The sequence below is a fragment of the Engraulis encrasicolus genome, chromosome 6 (assembly GCF_034702125.1).
Source record: "Engraulis encrasicolus isolate BLACKSEA-1 chromosome 6, IST_EnEncr_1.0, whole genome shotgun sequence".
Classification (NCBI taxonomy): domain Eukaryota; kingdom Metazoa; phylum Chordata; class Actinopteri; order Clupeiformes; family Engraulidae; genus Engraulis; species Engraulis encrasicolus.
This window is the reverse complement of record NC_085862.1, coordinates 52,180,180-52,195,179: the sequence shown is the minus strand read 5'-3', so window position 1 is coordinate 52,195,179 and position 15,000 is coordinate 52,180,180. Positions and strand designations below refer to the sequence as shown.

The 15,000-nt window shown below is 45.4% G+C and overlaps 1 protein-coding gene across 1 annotated transcript in view; it reads left to right on the top strand.

Annotated features, from left to right (window-relative positions):
• LOC134451446 (homer protein homolog 3-like) overlaps positions 1–15,000 on the top strand; it is a 92,044-nt gene that overhangs the window by 21,150 nt on the left and 55,894 nt on the right. Inside the window, exons 3-5 of the mRNA XM_063201916.1 lie at positions 7,689–7,845; positions 11,018–11,149; positions 12,602–12,709. Of these exons, the coding sequence (XP_063057986.1) occupies positions 7,689–7,845; positions 11,018–11,149; positions 12,602–12,709 (397 nt within the window). The remainder of the gene's footprint in view (positions 1–7,688; positions 7,846–11,017; positions 11,150–12,601; positions 12,710–15,000) is intronic.

The following is a 15,000-nucleotide window of genomic DNA, read 5'->3' as shown; positions in this document are numbered from 1 at the left end:
AAAATGTGTCTGTCCCTATCTGCCTGCATGTTTCTGCATGTATGTACTATTTCTGCTTGCCTGTCTGACTGCCTGCCTACATGTCGGTGTGTCTGTCTGTGTCTTTCTGTCCTTGCCTTCCTGCCTACATATCTGTGTGTTTGTCCCTGTCTTCCTGTCTGTCTTTCTGTCTGTCTGTCTGTCTGTCTGTCTGTCTTTCTGTCTGTCTGTCTGTCTATCTTTCACTCTGTATCTGTCTGTGTGTTAGTCTATCTGTCTGTCTACCAGTCTTTCCAGATGATGCTTCTTCGAAGGTCAAATATGCATGCAGGAAATGCCACTCATACAAACATGCTGTCGTACACTCATACCAACATGCTTTACACTTCACACTCTTGTGTCATGAGCCCCCTGAGGTGTGGTGTGTGTGTGTGTGTGTGTGTGTGTGTGTGTGTGTGTGTGTGTGTGTGTGTGTGTGTGTGTGTGTGTGTGTGTGTGTGTGTGTGTGTGTGTGTGTGCAAATTTGTGTGGGTGTGATGGGTGTGTTAGTTCCGATGCAGAAAATTGCTTTCATTTGTGTGTGTGTGTGCGCGCGCGCATGTGCTTGTGTGCACGCATGTGTGCGTGCGCGCGTGTGTGTGTGTGTGTGTGTGTGTGTGTGTGTGTGTGTGTGTGTGTGTGTGGTTGTGTGTGTGTGTGTGTGTGTGTGTGTGTGTGTGTGTGTGTGTGAGAGAGATGGTAAATATTGGACCAGTGTCTGGTGAAGAGCACACACCCCAAAGCCTCATATGTGCATCAGAATAAACTGGTAACGTAACCGTGCTGACTGAGTGAAATCTTTACTGCAATAGGAGACTGAGGAGATGTAAGAATAAGAGCTAGAAGTGGTCTTCAGCATGCATGAATCTTGTATATGATGCTTGTACAGTATATAGGTCACTTCACATCATGTCGACTGATTTCACTCAGCCCGTAGTCAGAGGACTGTACTGCCCAGAAAGACAGTAACTGTGTTGTTGTTTAAAATGAGTTATTATGATTTTAATGACATATATCCAAAATATAAAGATTAATAAGATGATTCATCTGCAAATATTGTGGTACTACAAAGTAAGAAAACAGCCACATGTCAATAATTGCTCAAAACTACTCGGCTGGACAGCAGAATTATTTCAAAGTATTTTTTCTCAGTTTGGAGCACTGCACAATCACAAACCCTAAAACACTCTAACATTAACCCTGAAGTTTAGCTCAGCGGGCCGAATGTGAACCCGGGCCTGAGTTTGCTCACCCCTGCCCTAAACCCTAACAATCACACAATTGTCTACATTTTTCTACCCTAACTCCCTATGAGATAATCAAAACTAGGTACGAGTTCTCAGCCTTGACACGGTTTTCTTTGAAGCTATCCACTACACACAGCTCTCTAATTAACAAACAACATTTATGAAGGTCTCAAAAGGTTTATAGATTACGTCAAGTAAAGAGGGTGGGTGACTGCACATACTGTGCTCTGACTGTACTGTGTTGTACAGTACCCTGCCCCCACTGAGAGGACATTTCAGAGTAGGGCTGCACAATTAATCGAAAATAATCAAAAATCGTGATAAAATCGTGAAATCGAAGTTGTGATTTCAATCGGGATTTAATCGTGGCAATAGTGACCTACGTCCTTGAAGCCAGAACATACTGACAGGCTGGTGTTTCTGGCCAGAAATCTGAGAAATCAGAAGTTTCATGCCTTTACACAATTATTACAATTCATTTTATTTTGATCATCCCGTACATAATTCATTCTTGGTTATATTTCATCTTGTTATAATTTTAAAAATAATCTGCAAAAAAAATTCTATGATGGTGATTAATAATCGTGATAACGATTTTGACCCACATAATCGTGATTATGATATTTTCCATAATCGTGCAGCCCCATTTCAGAGGCATATACCGTAAGTACTGGGTGACTGCACTTTAAATGCACCGGTAAACGGGGCTCTCATATGGCTTACTGTTACAGTTTCTAGTAAATAAAACAGTAGTAGCTCTCATATGGCTTACTGTACTAAAAGCAGTAGTGTAGTGTAGAACTGCTCATACAATACAGTATACTGCTCTACTGAGATGGCATTTCAGATGCATACTGTAGTATAGTACATATAGGATGCACGGTATGTAATGTACTGTATGTGTGTAAGGCATAGAGATGCTGCTGGGGGGATGTCTTGCGTGAGTGAGCACGCTGAGATTGTGCCTGAGGCGTTTCAAGATGGGCACTCTACTGTAGATGTAGCTGTAGCCTGTACTTGTACATCTGTGAATGTGCTGCACAAATGTCCAGTTGTCTGTGCGTGCGTGCGTGCGTGCGTGCGTGCGTGCGTGCGTGCGTGCGTGCGTGCGTGCGTGTGTGTGTGCCTGTGCATGCGCGTGTGTGTGTGCTCAGTGTTGTGTTCAGTGGCCTGATACAGTAAGTCTCCCTGTAGGGCCCTGGCACTGCCAGCCTCCATGGAATGTTCCAGACCACTGCTGAAAAAAAGCTTCAGCTCTGCCCTCAGCCCCACTCTCACCACTCACCACTTGCTGTGTGTGTAGTGCATGCACGCATGCGTGTGTGGGTTTCCCTGTGTGTGTTGCACGCCTGTGCCCATAATATAAGTTTGGTATCAAGTGTGTGTGGATTTCTGCCATATTTATTTGCCAACTTGTTTGTGTTTGTATCAGTGTGTGTGTGTGTTTGTGTGTGTGTGTGTGTGTGTGTGTGTGTGTGACCATGCGTGTGAGGTAGGTTTGTGTCAAGTGGTTGTGTGTTTGTGCCATATTTACTTGCCACCGTGTGTGTGTGTGTGTGTGTGTGTGTGTGTACATATTTGTGGTATATTTACCGCAAAACTGCAAATAATAACTAATTTCCATAACTACACGCTTGGCGCAGCAGTAAATGAGCAGGTTTGATTTTCTCCTGGCTGTTATATTTAGCATATTCCAGCTCCCCCACCCTGGACCTTAGCCTGAAAGCCGTGCTGTATGCTTCTCTTCACGCACACAGAAAACTGTGTCAAACGGTTGACTGAGCTTAGCCTACAGTACACGTCAAATGATAAAAATGGCTGAAACACGTGGTAACTTGATAAACCACAATGAAAGACTTGAGAGATGTGTTAGTTGGTGTTGCCAGTGGTGTGATGAGATGGTTACAGGTTTGAGTGTGAGGTACAGAGCTGGTCCTAGGCTAAGTAACCAGAGGGGCCCCTAAACTGTGGCACTTGCAAAGGCAGATGGAGTAGGTTAAAGTCCACACACCCAAAACGTCTGACCTATGAGCAGGACAACCAAATAAAAAATGGAAAGTCTGCCCCAACCAGGACGTCTGAAGAAGGGTTTTCAACCGAAATGTTAAGGGGAAACAAGTGGGAGCAGAACAATCCTGGTGGAATCAGACTTCTTTGTTTGTTTTTACTTGCAAGGCAGAGAAAGAGGCTGTGTGTGACACATCTTTGGCAGGGTTCTGTTATAATGCCCCAGGTCAGACGCATGTGCCTCTAGAATCTTGATTCGTTGACAAGGGAATGGAATTACTGTAATGGATGACTATTACGGTATCCGTTCCACAATGGAAAGCATTTAGCCTACATTGACAGATAAAAAGATTGACTGTAATATCCTGAACTGATTTGCCGTTGTCTTCTCAGGAAGCCCATGCCATGACACTCTCACAGACGAGACCCAGAGTCAGATGGAGCCTCTCACCAGCAGACTGATAATAAATATCTCATTCACATCTGATAATACATATCTCATCTCATTCACATCTGATGTCATGAATATCTAATGCCCCTCATCTGCCGACTGTCTGTCAAGAGTGATGACACAGAGGCAGCGTCTATGAATGGGATATGTCACCTTAATCAGGGCTTTTAGTTACTACTCATCTGAAACCATGCAGTATCAACCTTGATATGCCTGTGGACTTGGAATTTCTCCACACATTTGTATACACATAATATGTTTCTATGTAACTTACGTATTGTATGTTGTATTTCGTAATTCGCTTTGGACAAAAACATTTGCTAAATGTAACACAGTTGAAGCCTTCTTCTTCCCACCACCTGCTACTGATACACAGAGGAATTGGTGGGATGGGATGGGGGTGGTTTTTGCTATTGAAGTGGATGTTGGGATGTTAGAGGGGTGTGGTGTGCAGTGTTCAGAGTGAATCATATTGGGACAGGGTGGCGATGCTTTTGGGCTGGAGGGGTGTGTTATGGGGATATGATCTTGAAGAGGAGGTTGTTGTGTGTGTGGTGTTCAAAGCACATGTGAGCGCTGCGAGATGCTGCTAGAGTGTTTGAGGTGTGAGGTGTTAAGCAAGAATGCTAGCGGAGTGGGGGTGGGGATGTCTTTGGGATGGGGATGAAGGGAGGATATTGGTGTGGTGTGGGGTGTTGAGAGTGAATACTATTGGGATGGGGTGAGGGTGGGGATGTATTTGGTTTGGGGTGGTTATGGGTGGGGTATTGGTGTGGAGAGTGTGTTGTGCGGTGTTATATGCGCACTGTGTAGAATGGTGACAGAGTACATACAGTATTGTAACAATTTTGCTCATTGAAATTGTGCTGCCTCTTGCCAAATTTGATCTTTTTCGTGAATATTTAATAAGCAATAAACTAATAGTAAGACGGTGACCAAAGTTTTGCAGCTAAAAATGTCTATTTCTGGACATTCAAAATGGCCGACATGGAGAAGATCCACCTTTTCATGTGTGAAAAGTCCAATTTCTCCAGTCATCATGACTACTTAGAAGTTGATGGTGGTGATATGTATTTGTGAAAACGTAACATTTGTGAATGGGAAACATTCTGGAAATAAACCACTGAAAATATTACACATTGCACCTTTCAGAGTGAATGCTAGCGGGGTGGGCGTGGGGATGTCTTTGTCTTTTGGGGTGGGAAGGAAGGATAATAGGAAGGAGGATATTGGTGTGGTGTGTACGGTGTTGAGAGGGAATGGAAGCGAGAGGCAGATGGGATAAGAGGATGGATGGCTTCCCTTGTAATCTTTAGCAAGCTCTCAGCCGGCCTGTCAAAACTCATACTGCCTCCACTCCATTACCGGGGCTGAGGCCAGGCCAACACAGCAGCTCCTATTCATCACATTAATCAGAACATCCTCAAAGCCAAGAGGACAGAAGCAACGTGGCCTTACCTGGCTATCGCCCCCATAGTTAAAGAAGAGCAATGAAGCTTAACCTGGCTACTTCCCCCATGTTTACAGAGAAGCAACGAAGCTTTGCCTGGCTATCTCTCCCATATGTAGCCTCTTTGTGCAGATTGGCCTGTAGGTGACCCTTTCACTCATTGCTGAAAAGACTCAATTACATCATAAGAACATTGCAATGTCATTATCAAGAACCTTAAGTAACAGATAACGACTTGGTCATTACAATTTTGCAGTAGTAAGGCTCTGTGCATAAGGCATGAAAAGGAGCAACGTGGCTTTACTTTATTTTCCTCATATTCAAAACCTCATCAACCTCCCCCATTTTTAAAGAGGAGCCCGACAGTTTAACCTAATCTCCCCCATAGTTAACCCAATGATAGTCCTAGTCCAAGTCTTAGATAACCAAGTCCTACTTGGTTACCTAAGACTCCCTTGAATTGTCGTAGCAATGTTGTTGTGATGTAGTTGAGTGTTTTCAGCAGAGTGAATAGGCCAGTCGACGGGCCCATCTGCAGTAAGAGGCTACAGCCAGGTAGCTTTCACCTATTCAAAACTGATCCGTTCCCCTCACAAACCTATCTCCCCCATATTCAGAACAAATCTGTTCCACACGATTATCCCCCAGAGTACACCATGAAGCTTGATGACTCAGCGTTGAGTTACAATTCCTGCAATGGGGATTCACAATCAGCCAGGGCTTGGTCAGCACAGTGTTGATGACGATAATAATGATGATGAGGAGGAGGAGGATGAGCGGGATGATGATGATGAAGGTGCTGATTATGAGGAGGAGGGTGATGATGGTGATGATGCTGATGCCGATGCTGATGATAATGATGATGATGGTGATTATCATTATTATGATTATTATTATTATTGTCGTATTGTAGTTACCATTACTTCGCATAAAAAACTGAGCCAGACATGGGGTGTCTGTCTCCGAGGGATAGGGATTCCTATTCGCCTAGAAACAACACCACATGCATCAGCAGCAACAGTATCTGCAATTCCGCTTAATGCTGCCTCAGACAAACCCTGCAATCCTAGATCCTACCCGTGCTCATTTTCGCTGACCACAGGTGTGCAAATGTGTGCGCTGCAGTGGCAGCAGATTGAGGTCACCGGGAGGCAAGGTCAGGTCTGCACAACAGTCTGCTATCTTCTATCTGGCTGATCGGGCCTGTCCGACGGAGGCTCTGTCTGACGCTATAGCAGCCGTTTGGGGTGTGTGTGTGTGTGTGTGTGTGTGTGCGTGTGTGTGTGTGTGTGTGTGTGTGTGCGCGTGTGTGTGCCTGTGTGCCGGGGGTTTGGGGCCACAAATCGATGTAGTGCTTAACGAAGCTGGTCGGGAAGTCATTAAAAATAACGAGGGATCAGAGGGCAGAGAGAGGGAGAGAGAGAAGAAGAAGAGGTGAAAGAAAGAAGAAAGACAGAGAAGTGAGAGAAAGAGAGAGAGAATAAGATAGAGGGAGAAAGAGAGAGAGATAGAGAGAGCGATAGGGAGAGGGAGAGAGAACAGAAAACGAGAGAGACACAGAGACACAGAGAGATATAGAGACAGAGAGACGGGGAGACAGAGAGAGGAGAAAGAAAAAGAGCAAGAAAAGCGGACGTTTTCAAAGCGTGTCTTGGGGGCTGTAATTGATTTTGACTGGCCGTGATGAGCTTTAAGGAGATGCAGACAGTGGTGTTGGGGGATTAGCATACGGCCCACAGCAGCAGCAGCCGCAACAGCAGCAGCATCGTTCCTCATTTGATCAGGAAAAGCACAAGGGGGCAACAGATGTCAGAGTCAAAAGAACTGTGTGTGTGTGTGTGTGTGTCTGTGTGTGTGTCTGTGTCTGTGTCTGTGTGTCTGTGTGTGACACACATACAGATGTGTGTTATTGTGTGGGCTGTGAGCACATACAGATGTGTGTTAATGTGTGTGTTTGTGAGCACATACAGACATGTGTGTTACACTTTAGTGTGTGTGTGTGTGTGTGTGTGTGTGTGTGTGTGTGTGTGTGTGTGTGTGTGTGTGTGTGTGTGTGTGTGTGTGTGTGTGTGTGTGTGTGTGTGTGTGTGTGTGTGTGTGTGTGTGTGTGTGTGGGGTATGTTTACAGCAGTTTCCATGTCTAAACATTCAACTTTCCTTTTTATATTAGTGTAGATCTGTAAAGTGTGTGTGTGTGTGTGTGTGCGTGTGCGTGTGCGTGTGTGTGTGTGTGTGTGCGTGTGTGTTTGTTTGTGTGTGTGTTTGCCTGTGTCTGTGTGTGTGTGTGTACAGTATGTGTGTGCATGCATGTGCTGCATATCATTATGAGCATACAGATGCCTGTTAATGTGTGTGTGTGTGCCAACACATAAAGATGTGTGTGTTACACTGTATGTGTGTCTGTGTGTGCGTATGTGTGTGCGTGTACATGTGTGTGTATGAGCACACACATGTGTGTGTGTGTGTGTTCATTCAGACGTGTGTGTTAATGTGTGTGTCTTGTTGTCCTCCCCAGAGAGCAGCCGCTGTTCAGTGCCAAGGCGCACGTCTTCCAGATCGACCCGGTCACCAAGCGGAACTGGATCCCGGCCAGCAAGCATGCCGTCACCGTCTCCTTCTTCTACGACGCCAACCGCACCGTCTACCGCATCATCAGCGTCGGGGGAACCAAGGTGAGGTCTTTCACACACACACACACACACACACACACACACACACACACACACACACACACACACACACACACACACACACACACACACACGCACACACTATCCTCACTGTCTACAGGATCAGCAGCGTTGGGGGAACCAAGGTGAGACACACACACACACACACACACACACACACACACACACACACACACACACACACACACACACACACACACACACACACACACACACACACACACACACACACCGCACTGTCTACCACATCGTCAGTGTCGGGGGAACCAAGGTGAGACACATAAACACAAACACACGCACACAAATACATTAACACACAACCAAGTGAGGAACACATATAGAATCACACATACACATTCATACACATTCAGCAGGTGCCCAGCCACACATGCATTTTCTCTCTCGTACAGATGCACCTCTCTCTCTCTCTCTCTCTCTCTCTCTCACACACACACATACACACACGCACACACGCACTCACGCACGCACGCACGCACGCACACACGCACGCACACACACACACACACGCACACACACACACACACACACACACACACACACACACACACACACACACACACACACACACACACACACACACACACAAACACTCAGAGAGTACTGTTATATGAATATTTTTTTCTCTTCCTGTACAACCTTGTGCTGTTAATGAGACAGAATGGTAGAATCAGCACTTCCACTCTGCCCACAACAATTGGATGTCTGAGGATGGAATGGAAATAGCTTGCTGTTACAGTCACACTGGACCATCTTATTCCTTTGATCCAACACACACACACACACACACACACACACACACACACACACACACACACACACACACACACACACACACACACACACACACACACACACACACACACACACACACACACACACACACACACACACACAGTCACATAAACTATTCTGTTGCCTGAGGGCTTTTGCATTAAGAGGAGATAAGTTCAGTTCAGTGTAGTGCAGTGTAGCTACATGTTTTGACCTCAGGACACAGGACTCAACCCTCTGTCTCCATGTACCTACATGGTATGGGTGCTCTACGTGGTACGCCACAGCACCCCCTGCACTCTAAATTTTGAAGGAGATCTCTGCAATGCTATACATTCGTATTGTACCTTGGTGATGATATGCTGATAGGATTACGGTATTTCTTCATACTCCGTTTCTATGTATAGTTTTTTGTGTACATTACGCTTCAAATTGACACAAATATAACATGAAGCCCCTTTAAAGGTTCACTGTGTCGGATGGTGGCCAGAAGAGGTATTGCAACTATACTGGTCATTGAAACTGTACTGCCTATTGCCAAATTTGATCTTTTCATGGATATTTACAAAGTGATTAACTAATATTACGACTATGCACCAAAGTACAGTAAGTTTTGCAGCCGTCTATTTCTGGACATTCAAAATGGCGGAGATTCCTCTTTTCATGCATGAAAAGAACAATTTTCCAAGTTATAATGAATACTAAAAATGTGATGGTGGTGGTAGGTATTCATGAAAAAGGTAGCATTTGTGAATGGAAATAAGCAACTATAAATATGACATAGTACACCTTTAAAGATGGCAGCTGAGAGCTGGGGCTCAGCCCAAAGGACTTTAGCTTGCCCTGTCTTGTGGTCAGACCACACAATTTGATGTAGGCTGGTCTCTCAGCTCTTCCTTCGCAATTAATAAATGTCCAACTCTGAGTCCATTCTCTTGGAAGCAGCACTCCTGCATGTGTATGAATAGAAACCAGTGATGGGGAAAATGGATTCAGTAGCTTACAATCCAGTGCCAACTATTCCAAATGTTTTGCCTCTCCAACTCTAGCAGGTGATCATTCAATCACCTGGCTGTCATTTGAACCAGATGAAAGCCCATTGGGAAACTCCAACTCCCATTGTCATTGTGACACAGCACTCCACAGCACATAAGTGAACACTGCACACTGCACACAACGAAATTGCATTTATGCCTCACCCGTGCAAGGGGGCAGCCCTCAGTGGCGCCCCATGGGGAGCAGTGTGGTGGGACGGTACCATGCTCAGGGTACCTCAGTCATGGAGGAGGATGGGGGAGAGCACTGGTTGATTACTCCCCCCACCAAGCTGGCGGGTCGGGAGTCGAACCGGCAACCTCTGGGATGCAAGTCTGACGCCCTAACCGCTCACCCATGACTGCCAAGAAAGAAGCCAGTGGTGGAAAAAATGGATTCATTAGCTTACAACCCAGTGCCAAATATTCCAAATGTTTTGCCTCTCCAACTCTAGCAGGTGATCATTCAATCACCTGGCTGTCATTTGAACCAGATTGTAACTAATGAATTCATTTGGCCCATCCCTGATGGTCGCTAGTTTTGAAGTGCTGCCGCTTGCCTCCTCCAACTCCGCTGCCGTGGAAACTGCTTTCACAAAAGGCCCGTGGGAATTGACTACTATAAATCTCCAGGCAGTTAACGCACCACTGTTTGATTGCAGCTGTCTGAAGCTTTTTCTCACCGTTTGATTGGAAGTGTCTGAAGCTGTGTGAAGCTTGTTCTCCTGCTGTGCTTTCAAGCCTAGACTACAGTAGACGAGTAGCTGTATTCATGAAAACACACAGCACAGCAGGCTGTAGGATTTGTCCATGGACACATTATCTGATCCATGAATTGCTGATATTTCTTCATTTATTATTTCTGTTTTACAAAATGCACACGGAATACTTCCAAAATGCATGCTGAATACTTCCAAACTACACACTGAATATGTTACTGTGTAGCCAGGGTTGAATAAATGCTTTTTAGCTTTAGTAAAGAGTGTCTCAAAGTTTTGTTTTTTATCTTTTCATGGCTGTTTGAACGCCCAAGTTCTTTTGATCAGCACCATTTTTACTAGACTCGGATAAATGCCCCAAGTGAGGCATTCCCATTTCTCTTTTTGGTAACACACTCACTGAATACCTTCCATTAGTCCACAGTAGTATATTATAAAGCACTTTTGAATACTGTCTAAAACAAAGCAAACATGTGTTTACTCTCCAATAGTATTCTTTGCTATTAGTAAATTTGCAGAATACTGTAGCCTATAGTATGTCATGTTTTACTGTAATGTTATATTGTACTTAACTGTACTGTGTGTGCGTGTGCGTGTGCGCGTCCTCAGGCCATCATCAACAGCACCATCACCCCCAACATGACGTTCACCAAGACGTCTCAGAAGTTTGGCCAGTGGGCCGACAGCCGGGCTAACACTGTCTACGGCCTGGGATTCGGGACAGAACAGCAACTACAGCAGGTGATCACACACACACAACACACTCTCTCTCACACACACACACACACACACACACACACACACACACACACACACACACACACACACACACAGCACGTAGACTCCTGTGCATACACACAAAATGATTCCTTGGTTTGAACACAGCCACATTGTTCAATGAATTCTCACAGATGAAACACCACACACAAATATTGAAGCTGTATGAAAAGGAATTGTTCTTCACAAAGATTTCAAATCCAATACACCACCATTTCTCTTTCTGTTTCTGGCAATGGCGCTAAGAATCTGAACAATGAACACAAGTGGAGTTTTGTCTGTGTTTGTAATTGTGCAAAGCATATTGATCACAAGTGGGTGCTCAAGCTAAGCCATTGTAGGCAAGTCTCCCAAAACCATGCTGTGACATGACTATAAAAACGAAAGAATAAGAGTCTGTCATCAATAAGAATGTTTACTCAAATCCGGAGGGGGGTTACAAATCAATATGAACATGATGACTTCTGTGCTTAAAATCCTTGTGATGTTTGGCTGGGCATGTGGTGCTGCATTGGATTTGTATTCACTTCAGCCTGGCGAGCCATCCTATTTTGCACCAGTTCCTTTCCCCAAGGAATCAGACATCATCAGAGAACAAAGGTTGTGCAGATTCCTTGACATTCAGTCTGGTTCAGTGATTCTCAAAGTGTGGTCCGGGGACCACTAGTGGTCCACAACAAAGCTCAGGTGGTCTGCGAGGGTATTTCTACTTTTCTAAGGCAAGCTAGCAGTAGGCTATATTTGTAGCATTATTACAAAGCTAAACATAGCTGAAGTCTCATTTACACCCCAAATAAGACAGGCTTGTCAATATGAATAAAGAGTAAATGATCTGCATTGAAATTAGTGTCAAATTAGCACCCTTCAACTGACAGGTGGTCCCTCAACATTTTTGGGGGGACAAAGTGGTCTTCGATGTAAAAAGGTTTGAGAAACACTGGTCTGGTTGATGTTTTGTCTTGTAGTACACAGAGGCATCTCACAGACGGTCATCATTGGCCTTGGCTCTGTGCACCTGTCTGTGGTGCCATCATGGTGTATTTTTCAAGCTGTGTGAGTGACTCAACAGAGTTAAGGTGATACTGTAACATTTCTGGGAATACAGTAAGCTCATTTTGCACCTCCCTTTGAGTTAAATGATTGAACGGCAGTGAAAATTGTATCCCCCATCGACCATAACTCATTGACTCTTATGGGTCCATAAGAGCAGCTTGCTTCAATTCAGTTCAAGATTCAATGATAATTGATAGTTTGTAACTAGAGGTGGCATCACCAGACGAAGTGAACGGCTGAAAGAACAGAAGAAAAGTAAAACTCAATAATTTAACTGAAAGAGAGGTGTAATGTGAACTTATGTCCAGAAATGGTACAGTATAGCTTTAAGTAAAGTCTGCTGTGTTGTGTTGCTGTCCACAGTTTGCAGAACAGTTCAAAGAGATGAGGGAAGCCGCCCGATTGGCCAGAGAGAAGTCCCAGGAGAAGTTTGAGCTGACCAATCCCGGCCTCAATATCGCCGCCCCGCAGGTAAGCAGATGAACAACACATGTAACTTACAACACAACTTCCGGTATCCGTCAGAAAACAGTGGTGTCTATATTTAAATGTCTATAGCAACGAATGCAATTCATACCTGTTTTGAATGAATTGAATGAGTGTTCAGCGTTCAAAGGTGTCCTCTGCTGCAAGCACACAGGCAATGCCGTCTTCACAGTGGCAAAGGTATGCGAGAGAGAGAGAGAGCAAGAGCGAGAGAGAGAGAGAGCATATTTGGAGAGCATATGATGCTATCCAAAGACAAGAGTAAGAGCATTACACTGATGCCAATGTGGTGGAAAGAGCCCTTGTGAAAATTCGTCATATAATACGCTAACATTTCACGAGTATGATGACTGAGCGTGTGTTTGTGTACCTGCCTGTACTGTATGAAGACTGAGTGTATGCTTGTGCACCTGCCCGTCTGTGTGTGTTCCTGGCACGGCACTGACAGCCATATGACAGTTACTTAACAGATGCTGAGATGATTGACAGCTCCTGTCGGTGCTGGGCTGTGCGCTTGTCAGCTGGACTGTTTTAATGCAGCGTTGGGTAACCATCCATGATAGTCACTCGCTCGAGCACAGTGACGCTCGGTCTGGATACTCACTCATGCACACACGTCAGCGTCCCTCGCGCGTGAGAGAGAGAGAGAGAGAGAGAGAGAGAGAGAGAGAGAGAGAGAGAGAGAGAGAGAGAGAGAGAGAGAGAGAGAGAGAGAGAGAGAGAGAGAGAGAGAGAGAGAGAGAGAGAGAGAGGGGAACAGGAAAGCAGGAAGATGGGGAGTGGAGAAGAGAGGAGAGGAGAGGAGAGGAGAGAGTGAATTAAAAAGGGGTCAGAGAATAAATGCATAGGCAGAGAGATGGAGGACAGGATGTGGAGAGACAAAGTGCAGAGAGGAGAGGAGAGGGTAGGGGAGAGTATCAGAGTGGAGAGGAGAGGAGAGGAGAGGAGAGGAGAGGGGAGGAGAGGAGGAGAGGAGAGGAGAGGGGAGGGGAGGGGAGGGTAGGGTAGGAGAAAGTATCAGAGTGGAGAGGAGGAGAGTGGAGAGGAGGGGAGGGGAGAGGAGAGGAGAGGAGAGGAGAGGAGGGAGGAGAGGAGAGGGGAGGGGAGGGGAGGAGAAAGTATCAGAGTGGAGGGGAGTGGAGAGGAGGGGAGAGGAGAGGAGGGGAGGGGAGGGGAGAGGAGGGGAGAGGAAGGAAGGAGAGGAGAGGAGGGTAGAAAGTATCAGAATGGAGTGGAGAGTGGTGGAGAGGAGATGAGTGGAGAGGAGGAAGAAAAGGAAGAGTGAAAAGGAGAGGAGCGGGTAGGATGGGGGGAGATGAGAGGGGAGGAGATGAGAGGAGATGAGAGGAGAGGAGACTGATCAGAGGAGAGAGTGAATGGAAGAAATGAGAAGACTGACCGATAAAACAGAAGGAAGAAAGAGATCAGAGGATGAGATAGCAAGAAATAGAGAAAAAAGTTGAGATGAGAGGAGAGAGAAGAGGAAACTAGATATCAGAAAAGGCCACGAGAGAGAGAGAGAGAGAGAGAGAGAGAGAGAGAGAGAGAGAGAGAGAGAGAGAGAGAGAGAGAGAGAGAGAGAGAGAGAGAGAGAGAGAGAGAGAGAGAGAGAGAGGGAGAGAGAGTACAGTTGAAAGAGCAAATGTCACTAGTTCTTGATTAAGTGAGCTGTGATGGTAAAGTTGCTCTCTGCTTTGATGCTGCTGGTCTTGTGTCAGTTTGATAAAGGCCAAGGAGACTGTCTTTTGTGAAAATAATGGCATGAGGCAGGCAGTTTTTTATTTTATCCTTTCATCTTTAATGGCATTATGCATCATATCTTTACACTTAACGTCCTTTCCCTCCATATCTAAGATTAATAAGGATTAAACTGCGGAAGTAGTTGCTGATGAATAATTGATTGACTTTGAAATTTGAAAGCTTAAGTGGTCATGCTTACCATTCTTCAGCACATTGATATGACCATGGACAACATTATTTGAGGTATGAGAAAACTGTGTAGCGTTGCTTTAAGGCAGTGCTGACTATAGTAGTGCGGTTAGAGCCGTGTCAGGCTATGAAGGGCCGAAGGGGGATAATGAAGGCTGTGTGTATAGTTGCAGATCAGGGGTCTGGCCTGGGAAACATCGCTCATCGCAGAGCAGCTAGTCTGGGCTTGGGAGTGGTGCTTAATGCTGAGAAGCTAATCTGGTCCGGGTAACATGGGTCATTGCAGAGCAGCTGGTCTGGTCTGGGAAACAGCTCATCACTGGGTCCCTAGCCTGGGAAATCCCATG